We start from the raw sequence: 11,381 nt of genomic DNA on the forward strand, positions 1-11,381 counted from the left end.
AGGAAGGACTGGGGTTGGTCTCCTCTTTTGGAGCGTCCGCATACAAAACTGCCAGGACCTCACTGTGAGCAGGACCAGGCACATCCAGATACACACCATCTGGGGTACAATAGACTGTACAATTTAATTTACACAGCAAATCCTTTTCCAAAAGGTTAACAGGTGAACAAGGGCTTAGGAGGAAAGCATGATGGTTCAACAAGGACAAGTGCAGAGTCCTGCACTTAGGACGGAAGAATCCCATGCACTGCTACAGACTAGGGACCGAATGGCTCGGCAGCAGTTCTGCAGAAAAGGACCTAGGGGTTACAGTGGACGAGAAGCTGGATATGAGTCAGCAGTGTGCCCTTGTTGCCAAGAAGGCCAATGGTATTTTCGGCTGTATAAGTAGGGGCATTACCAGCAGATCGAGGGACGTGATCATTCCCCTCTATTTGACATTGGTGAGGCCTCATCTGGAGTACTGTGTCCAGTTTTGGGCCCCACACTACAAGAAGGATGTGAAAAAATTGGAGAGAGTCCAGCGAAGGGCAACAAAAACGATTAGGGGACTGGAACACATGACTTATGAGGAGAGGCTGAGGGAACTGGGATTGTTTAGGCTGCGGAAGAGAAGAATGAGGGGGAATTTGATAGCTCCTTTCAACGACCTGAAAGGGGATTCCAAAGAGGATGGATCTAGACTGTTCTCAGTGGTAGCCGATGACAGAACAAGGAGTAATGGTCTCAAGTTGCAGTGGGGGAGGTTTAGATTGGATATTAGGAAAAACTTTTTCACTAAGAGGGTGGTGAAACACTGGAATGCATTCCCTAGGGAGGTGGTGTAATCTCCTTCCTTAGAAATTTTTAAGGTCAGGCTTGACAAAGCCCTGGCTGGGATGATTTAGTTGGGGATTGGTCCTGTTTTGAGCAGGGGGTTGGACTAGTTGACCTCCTGAGGTCCCTTCCAACCCTGATATTCTATGATTCTATGGTCAAACAAAGGACCAGTAGAAATGGACAGAGGTGAAGAGATGGGGTGGGGAATAGGAATATTGCCCACCCCATTACATTTTAAACATAAATCTATAAGATCCTTAGAGGGATCTGTGGGGGTACCCTGAAGAGGCCTTGAAGGGTAGAGAGAGATATCTGCTGTTGGCCCGCATGGGTTTTGAGGAAAAACTAATCTCTCTTGTCTTTTTTAATGGTGTTTTAAGTATTTTCTGGGAGTCCTTGAGACTCCTCAACTGAGATTTACGGCACCGTTTTTCTGTTTTCCTATACCAATCGAAATATGCATCAAACTGACCTTATCCAACATTATTGGCAAGAAGTGCACCTTTGAGGTGCACAATCTTGTCAAGGTCAAAACTTCCCTCTAAGGGAAACTGTAATTTCGGATCATCCCTGGTATACCAATTCCATTTCTCTAAAAACTTGCAAGTGAAAGGACTATAATTTGCGTACATGTAGTACGCTGGTGTGCCTTTTGGCAGGCGGTGATCCTTTTTGACTCACCGGCCCCCATCTGTACCTAGCGAGAGCGGAATCCTCTTGGATCCTCCGGCCCCCAGTACTTCACCTGGAGAGAGGGGAATCCTTTTTGGATTTCCCGACCCCCACTACTTAACTCAATTCACTCGTCACACTTACACAGGGAAGGTTTTGTTTAGGGTCTCCACGACTGTCTTACAGCCTCCATTCAGCAAAGAGCATCGGCTGCTGCCGCATACTCTGTCACTTCAGGTGAGGTGATCAGACCATCAGTGGCTTGTCAAGCCACCTTCAGTGCGGGAGCTAGAGACAGGGGAGGAAAGAGGGTACGGAAACAGACTGTCCGAGGACGGAAGGGATGGGATTACACTCTCCTAGACCCAGACAGGCCCCTTGCCGGTCATGCCATGCAGAGGGAAACTGCCGAAGTCAGGGCATTATCACGATGCCCGCTAGATGGAGTCACAGGGCTTGCTTTATAGACACCTCTGACTTTGCAGGGCGCTCTGGGCATCTTCCTGTGTCTCACACTCACACTGGTCTACCAACCTTCACTTTCACACTGGCACACAGACCCGGGTCTATCCACGACCTGCCCAGCCACAACCAGTGGCTCTTCCCGGGGAAACCAAACCTGGATGGGACTCTAACCCACCCCAAGGGCATTGGGCATGTCTGGCAGCAAAAGGTCTGGATAGAGCATACAACTCACCCAATCCCAGAGCCTATGGGCAGTCCTCCACCAGAAACCCAATATAGAGATTTCAAAAGGTCTCTTACCTTTCTGATGGGCCGAGGATCTGGTGGGGAACAGCTTGTGGTCCTTCGGCTCTCGGGGGTCGCCATCTATCCGAGTCACGGCACCAATTAGTGGCAGAAAAATGTCCACGTGTTGTGTTTGATCAGAATCAGCCTGAGGCCCTTTATTTCAAGCAATGCGCATTGCAAGGAGAGACAGGCAGGGCTGCTCTGCCGAATGCAGAAATACAGGCACTTATATCGCTTAAAACCACAACCGGTTACACATACTTTCACATCGGTATTTTGCCTTGTTAGGAATCTATCAAAACAAGCTTCCTTATTTGGGGTATAGAAAAACAAGCTTTTTCCTGTTATTCACAGGTGTTTCTCTTGTGGTTTAACATCCTTTCTAACACTACTGTTGTGGTTACACTTTAACATGCCTGTCTGTTACAAATTGTTTGTGCTTAGAACTTTTCATTTTGCCTTCCCTCCTGCCCCTTATACACAGAAACAAGCTTGACCGTTGTCTAAGGCCTAGACAGGCTTGACCAAAGTCTGAGGCCTATTAAATTTTCCTTCACATTATCGATCCCTTTCTTAATGATTCCCAGCATTCTGTTCGCTTTTTTGACTGCCGCTGCCCATGGAGTGGATGTTTTCAGAGAACTATCCACAACGACTCCAAGATCTCTCTCTTGGGTGGTAACAGGTAATTTAGACCCCATCATTGTATATGTATAGTTGGGATTATGTTTTCTAGTGGGCATTACTTTGCACTTATCAACATTAAATTTCATCTGCCAGTTTGTTGCCCAGTCACCCAGTTTTATGAGATTCCCCTTTGTAGCTCCTCGCAGTCTGCTTTGGACTTAACTATCTTGAATAATTTTGTCTTGTATGCAAATTTTGCCACTTCAATGTTTAACCCTTTTTCCAGATCTTTTATGAATATGTTGAATAGGACTGGTCCGAGTACAGACCCCTGGGGGACATCACTATTGACCTCTCTCCATTCTGAAAACTGACCATTTATTCCTACCCTTTGTTTCCTATCTTTTAACCTGTTGCTGATCCGTGAGAGGACCTTCCTTCTAATCCCATGACTGCTTATTTTGCTTAAGAGTCTTTGGTGTGGGACCTTGTCAAAGGCTTTCTGAAAATCTAAATACACTATATCCACTGAATCTCCCTTGTCCACGTGTTTGTTGACCCCCTCAAAGAATTCTAATAGATTTTTGAGGCATGATTTCCATTTACAAAAACCATGTTGACTCTTCCCCAGCAAATCATGTTCATCTATGTGTTGGATAATTCTGTCCTTTACTATAGTTTCAACCAATTTGCCTGGTACTGAAGTGAGGCTTACTGGTCTGTAATTGCCGGGATCACCTCTGGAGACTTTTTTAAAAATTGGCGTCACATGAGCTGTCCTGCAGTCATCTGGTACAGTGGCTGATTTAAGCAATAGGTTACAGACCACAGTTAGTAGTTCTGCAATTTCATATTTGAGTTAGTTCAGAACTCTTGGGTGATACCGTCTGGTCCTGATAACTTACTACTGTTTAATTTATCAATTTATTTCAAAACCTTCTCTATAGACACCTCAACCTAGAACAGTTCCTCAGATTTGTCACCCAAAAAGAATGGCTCAGGTGTGAGAATCTCCCTCACATCCTCTGCAGTGACCCATCCCGGCTCACATAACGGGGTGACATTCATCCCTATGTCTCTTAGGCTTCCCTGAACTGAATCCCTTTCCCCCTGAACTTGGCAACAATGCAACATATAGGGTAAACTGAGGCACACATAGGGGTCATAAAAATATTGCAGAAAATTCTCATTTCATCACACCGGTACAGGGAGTAAAAGTAATATTATCCTGCAGCCAAGCAGCATTCCTAATGGTCTTCAGATGCTCGGAGCAGGTGCTACAGATTACATACATGCACTTTAAAATCTCAGCATGGGCTGCAGTGGCTGGAGATGCAGGACAAAGGCAAACGGAAAGTCCCCCAGGGCATCCAAGCCAGAGAAGCAATTGAAACATTCTGCAATGGGCACTGCATGCGCTTTTTTCCCCTGCAGCCCTCTCCATGGGGCTACCTACCCCTGACCCCTTTGGGGTGTCCATTACATTAGGTGGGGCTACAACCTCCCTGCTCCTTTTCACTCAGGGAGCAAAGGGCCCAAGAGTCAGGCCTCTCCCTGGTCCCTGTGAGCAGACGTGGGCCAGCTCCCCTGGGTCAGAGCAGATGAGCCCAATCCAGCAGATGGAAAGGGGCTGGGCTGCACCTGGGCCTATTAAGGGCTGCAAGAGGCCAGCAGAGGGTGATTGGCGCAGGCAGTGATGGGGAAGGGAGGCCGCAGTGGAGTGGTGCGAACTCCTGTGGTGGGTCCCTGAAGGGAGGGGCTAGGGGCTCAGGGTGGAAGCCCTGGGCCTGCTGCGCTGACCAGAACTGGGAAGCGAATTTCTTGTTCATGGCATAGGCAGCGGGTGTCAAAGGCCAGGGCAGGCGAAGCCTCCCCTGACCCAGGCCCTGGTCCCGCCCGTGTTCTGCCCCGAGGCCCTGCCCTCACTCCCCCTTTACCCTGAAGCCGGCAGGGGCTCACTCAGCTCAAGCCGGTTGCCTGGAGCTCAGGCCCACAGGTGGCCAGAGGCAGCCAGGGGTGGTGCTTGGGCCAGCCTGGGGGCCAGTGGCCTGGGCGGCACTGGGAGGGGGGGGCAGTTCAGCCCGGCACTGAGGCCAGCACTCGGGGGGCTGGCAGGCATGGCTGTGGAGGGTGTGGGGGAGAGTCCTTGGGGCTCCTCCAGCCTCACAGGTTGGGGGGTCCTCAGGGATCCTCTGGCTGAGCAGGGGACGGGTCCTGGGGCAGATGGGGCAATGCTGGTGGGCTAGCCTCCCCGAAGGAGGGGTTCGTTCGCCGCCCAGGGTTAGTGGCACCTACTTGCCGAAATCCCTTCAGACGCAGTATCACTAGACGTGCTTCATTTCAATACTCTTTCTCTGTCCCTGGCAGAGCGGAGAGACGACATGGAATAGCATCACTGGATTTCAGCCGGCACACCATGCCCTCTCCCAACAACACTGACTTCAGTCCTTCCTCCTTCATCTTGTCTGGCACACCCAGTCTGGAAGTTGCCCGTTTCTGGCTGGCGTTCCCTCTGTGCTCCATGTACCTCGTGGCCATTGTAGGCAACGGTGCAGTGGTGTTCATTGTAAAGACGGAGCTGAGCCTCCATGCCCCCATGTATTTCTTCCTCTGTATGCTGGCTGCCGTCGACCTGGCGCTATCCACCAGCACCATGCCCAGAATGCTCTCCTACCTGTGGTTTGACTGGAGGGAAATCAGCTTTGGCGCCTGCCTGCTCCAGATGTTCCTCATCCACTCCCTGTCCGCTGTCGAGTCCACCGTCTTGCTGGCCATGGCCTGGGATAGGTACATGGCCATCTGCCACCCTCTGCGGCACGCCACCATCCTCACCAATCCAATGACGGCGAAGATAGGCCTGGCCGCTATGGCTAGGGGCATGCTGTTCGGCCTCCCTTTGCCCTTGCTCATTCTTCGCCTGTCGTTCTGCGGCTCCAACGTCCTGTCGCACTCCTATTGTTTGCACCAGGACATTATGAACCTGGCCTGCACCAGCACCACAGCCAATGTCATCTATGGCTTGACTGCTATCCTCTTGGTGATGGGACTCGACGCGCTGCTGATTGCCTTGTCCTACTTCATGATCATCAAGGCTGTCTTGCAGCTGTCCTCGAGGAAGGAGCGTGTCAAGGCTTTCAGCACCTGCGTGGCCCACCTCTGTGTGGTCCTGGCTTTCTACGTGCCACTGATTGGACTGTCCGTGGTGCACAGGTTTGGGAAAGGCCTCACTCCACTGGTTCAGGTTGTCATGGGGGACGTCTACCTCCTGATGCCGCCCCTGGTGAATCCCATTGTCTATGGAGCAAGAACCAAACAGATACGCAGACGGATCCTGAGGTGGATTCTCCATCACTGACCATTTTTAAATCAAGATGGGATGTTTCTCTAACAGCTCTGTTCTGGGAATAATTCTGGGGCAGGTCTCTGGCCTGTGCTACACAGGAGGTCAGACTAGATGATCACAATGGTCCCTTCCAGCCTTGGAATCCATAACTTAAGATAGTTAATGAAGGAGCCACTGAGAGACTTGCCTCCACTTTGTCTTCTAGATCCACCTGTCTTCTCTTAGAATCATAGACTACCAGGGTTGGAAGGGACCTCAGGAGGTCATCTAGTCCAACCCCCTGCTCAAAGCAGGACCAATCCTCAATTTTTGCCCCAGATCCCTAAATGGCTCCCTCAAGGATTGAACTCACAACCCTGGGTTTAGCAGGCCACTGCTCAAACCACTGAGCTATCCCTCCCCTCTTGTCTTATACTGAGATTGTCAGCTCTCTGGAGCAGGGACTGTCGTTTTGTTGTATGTTTGTACAGCACCTAGTACAACAGGGTTTTGGTCCATTAGTTAGGTTAGGTTCATTAGTTGTGTTATTTGTGTTGACTGCTAGGCACCAAGTGGTTGGGGGTGCCAAAAAGCGGTGCCCCCCAAATTTTTTTTAAACAACGGAACACAAGGCTACCGCTGCTACCCACCTCCTGGTCTAGAGGGGCTGCCCGCAGCGTGGCCAGTCCCTCCCCCTGGGGGAGCAGCCGGCAGCGGAGCGGGGAAGGGGAGGGTCTAGCACTAGCAGCTGCGCCTTCTTCCCCGCACCGCGGGCTGAGCCGAACTCCCCACCGCCCCTGGGGCTCTCAACAGCTGAGAGCCGCCGCTGAGAGCCCCGTGGACGGTGGGGAGCCTAGCTCGGGCGCGGGGCCGCTGAGAGCCCCAGGGGCGGTGGGGAGCCCGGCTCGGCCCGCGGTGCGGGGAAGAAGGAGCAGCTGCGCTCTGCTCTTCGGGCGGAGAAGCTGGGTGTCTACTCCGCCTGCTAGGTGCCTAGCTGGGCCACGGGGAGCCGCGTGGGGTCGCGGAGTGCTGGGGGGTGGGCAGGTCCAGTCCCTGGCCTGGGGAATGGTGTATGTGAAAGCAACCCAGGCACCCCTCCCCCAGCCAGTGCCACCCCCTCCAACACCCACCAACCAGCTACCTTCTCCCCTGTGAACCCCTCGCCCCAACTACCCACCCTGTCCTGCCACTTTTGCCTCTGGGCAACCTCCATCTGGCAAACCCCCCCAGCCAGCCACGGTCACCTTCACCCCTGCATCAACCTCGGGACCGCCCCCCACCTCCTGCCGTCTCCCTCCTGCCCACTCCTCCCTTGTGCAAACCCCTCCCTGCCACCTTCACCCTCCTGCAACAACCCCAGGCACATACACACCCCCGCCAGCCAGCCCTTTGCAACAACCCCCTCCTGCCCACTTCTCCCTTGTGCCACTCCTTCCCTGCCACTGCACCCCCTGCAATGAGCCCCTTTTGCCTCTCTGCAATCTCTTCCCTGCCACTACACCCCCGCCTCCTCCACTCTTGGCACTTCCCTTAAATCAGAACTTTTTATAGGGAACCGGTTGTTAAGATTTTGGCATCTCATCGAGGCTTGTTAAGTATCTGTAGATCCTCCCCTTTCTAGGTCCTGAGATCCAATCTATCCCCGATTAGTGACCAAGCTAGGTGAACACTGCAAAAAGTTATCAGCTAATACTCATATGAATTTTCAAATGAATTCTCCTTGTTCATGGCTCTTTTGCTTTCACTTTCCAAGCCTATTTTAGCAAACAAGTTTTCTGGCAGGCACATGTGCAGAAACAGTGAATTTGAAGCAAATATAGCTGAGTATTCACAAGAAGCAACTTGATAGGAGCCAAACTTCACATCAGGAACCTGATCGAGAGTCGTGTTTCTCCAGTAAGGGACGAGGAACAGTGACCCATGTGTTCAATTGAAAGAGCTCAGATTCCTCATCGCTGACACTCCTAACAATCAGCTCATGAACAAGCTACAACCCAAAAGTTATGCTGGAGGAGTGTATGGCAAATAATTTCAAATAATGAACACATTCAAGAAAATCATAATCTGTCTACAGATAAATAGGAAGTAGTGAACAAATGTAAAATGCATAGGAGCCTCAAACTTGCCATCCCCTCACTGCATTGCCTTTCCACAGGAACCTGCATCAAGTTCAAGGTCTTTATCTTCAAGGCTCTTAATGAGTTGGTCCTGGGATGCATAAACAAGTGACTCTCAAGTAGGAATAGAGATGGCTTTTTTACCTCTGAAGTTGGCACTGGTGCAACCACTGCTGGAATTCTGTTTTTAGTTCTGGTGCCCACAGTTCAAGAAGGATGTTGATCAATTTGAGAGGGTTCAGAGAAGAGCCACGAGAATGATTAAAGGGTTAGAAAACCTGCCTGATAGCGATAGACTCAAAGAACTCAATCTATTTAGCTTAACAAAAAGAAGGTTAAAGGGAGACTTAATCACAGTTTATAAGTATCTACATGGGGAACAAATATTTAATAATGGGCCCTTCAATCTAGCAGAGAAAGATCTAACACGATCCAATGAGTGGAAGTTGAAGCTAGAAAAATTCAGACTGGAAATAAGGTCTAAAATTTTGACAGTAAGGGTAATTAACCATTGAAACAATTTACCAAGGGATGAGGTAGATTCTCCATCACTGATAACTTTTAAACAAGATTGGATGTTTTTCTAAGAGATCTGCTCTAGGAATTATTTTGGGGCAGGTCTCTGGCCTGTGCTGACTCGATGGTGGGCAGACTCGATGATCAGTGGTCCCTTTTGGCCTTGAAATCTATGACTCAATCAAAAGATTGCCTCTTGGTCTGGGATGAGGACCACGGTTGTTAGAGGGCTTTCCCTTCACCCCCTCCCCTGACTCTTGTCCTGCAGACAGAACGCAGAAGACCAGAAGCGCGAAGTTCAGACAATACGATGTTTACTGGGGTTAGTTCCAAGCAAGCATGTCCATAGCTCTACACGCCGGCAGAGTCTGTTACCCAGTGTTCCATTCCCAGCTCTGATGCCACAGAGCCTTTACCCCGTGTCCCCCTTCCCCATTTCCTATTCCCACCTCTTCCTTCTTAGCAGGCCCAAATATACCTGCAATGCCGGCCCCTAGTCACACCCCTTATGGTCATATTCCGTTTTGAAGGGTTGTGAGTCTGGGGTCTTCATCCCACCTCTTTTGTATCCCATTGGAGGGGTAAGGAGTGAGGTTATGTTTTGTCCAAAGCTAGGCTTTTCTTTGCCTTTTAGTGTTTCTGATGCTTCCCTCCCATCCCCCCTTGCCCTTCCCGACTGGTTGCTTGACCTTGGCTTGTGATAGGAGTTGAGTCAGTCTGAAAGTGTGTGCCCGTATATTACACTCCCACCATGCCCAGTAACTCTTTACCTGTTCTTATCTGTTCCCACTATACTAACAAACCCATCTGGCCAGGCAGAAGCAACACACACAGGGTCTTTGTTCTTTGTTCACACATATTAGTATAAGATATAAGAGTATCAAAAAGTCAAACCCAAAATTCTATCCCAGGCTAGCAAATAGGCCTATATACTAACACGAGTCAACAACTTTGTACCAGAGGATCAATGGAATATCTGCATATACATTCATGTAAAACGGTACAATCCCTGCCTTGAAGAGATGACAATCAAAGGGCCCAATGGAAGCCTCAGACCCTGATCCTGTCTCTTAAGAGCTGTTCACACAGCAACGTAACAAGAAGTTTTATTTAGCCCACAAACTCATGAGCAACACTCATGTTCCAAAGACAAGCTGTCCATCACATGGCCTGGAAAAACCTCAGAGTTCTGTCCCTAGGCATGTCCCTGCCTACCATGCTGAGTCCCAAGGCATGTCTGCCTTCTCTCAACGGGTCAGTTGTATAGCTGATGGTCCTTAATGGGGCACCAAGCAGGCTAGGCAGAGCTGACACCAACTTGTCTGGGGTGTCACCCAGAAGCACAGCATAAAGACAGTATAGAGTCAATATTCATAACTTTAAATACAAATTGATACATGCATACAAATCGCATAATCATAACCAGCAAACCATCACCTTGTCTTAGACACCTTATTTGACCCCCCTTTATACAAGATTTGGTGCCACTACAGGACCTTGGTTGCAACCATGTTCTATATAGCCCCGGTTCAAGTCAATAACGTGACACCCCCAACGCAAAATTGATGCAGGAAGGGGTGACACAAACATCACTGACTGCATCCCAAGAGCTCCCCATCCTGGGTTCTGCCTTACTACAGCGAGTATTGGTGTGTAACCGAAATGGTTTATCAAAGTCATGTTCAATAACCTGATTGAATCTCTTTACAAACTCAAGGTAAAACTTGGTTAGAACAACAGTGGATTGGATCTGCTCTTGCAGCATGGTTCCTGTATGTCTCATGTGATCTTGCCAAGAGCTAAAGAACAGAGCTACTTTATCCACACAAGCTCTGGCAAATGTTTGAAACTCAATTAACATCAAGTTAATGTAGATATTACTGTTGTTTATAGTACAGGAATCTTGGCATTTAGCCGTGAAAGCAATATGGTAGTGTGCCTCAGTTTCCCTTTTCATACAGCCCATCAGGTCTGGAATGTCTTTTCCCCTATGAAAAGTTCCAGGACTGTTTACAGGCTTTAACTGTGAAACATCAGTATAACAAGGCCTTTTAACATAAAGTGTGTTTTTATGTATCGCTCTTAGCATGTTTAAGGGATTTTCCAAAGGGCTAGGCACATTGTACATTTTTACAGTTCTTGGTAATAGCAACACATTAGCTACAAAATTTACCATTAGCAATAACAATGTTAGGTGAGAAAAGCTAAACAGGAGGCAGTTATGCCAACCGAACCAAAGTCAGGCTAAGAGAGGCTGCTGGGAAAGTCTCTGAAAGTAGAATGAAGGAATATTTGTTTAAGTTACAGAGAGTGAGAAAAAAGGGGAGGCCTGCATTCCTGCATTTTTGTACCAGATGTGCTGGGAACAGTCCTTGAGATACAGAGGCTCTGTTTTCCACTCCCTGCTCTTGTGTTATGCCTGTTTTAACTCCTCGTCTCCTGGTTGACACCCATACCGATAAGAAAGTTAGTGAAGCACTACAATTTGCTAAAAGTTATCTGCAATAAGGGGGGTAGATGTGCATGCATATAGAGAAAGAGGATTTTAACTAATA

General features: G+C 49.2%; 1 protein-coding gene across 1 annotated transcript; it reads left to right on the top strand.

Annotated features, from left to right (window-relative positions):
- Window positions 1–5,287: 5,287 nt before the first annotated feature.
- On the top strand, window positions 5,288–6,226 carry LOC141981052 (olfactory receptor 51E2-like). Its single transcript, XM_074942861.1, has one exon. The coding sequence runs from the start codon at window positions 5,288–5,290 to the stop codon at window positions 6,224–6,226; it is 939 nt and encodes a 312-aa protein (XP_074798962.1).
- The last annotated feature ends 5,155 nt before the right edge of the window (window positions 6,227–11,381 follow it).

Source organism: Natator depressus, chromosome 1 (genome assembly GCF_965152275.1).
Source record: "Natator depressus isolate rNatDep1 chromosome 1, rNatDep2.hap1, whole genome shotgun sequence".
NCBI lineage: Eukaryota > Metazoa > Chordata > Testudines > Cheloniidae > Natator > Natator depressus.

Coding starts and splice junctions, on each gene's coding strand:
- LOC141981052 (XM_074942861.1), top strand. CDS start 5,288: ATGCCCTCTCCCAACAACACTGACTTCAGTCCTTCCTCCTTCATCTTG.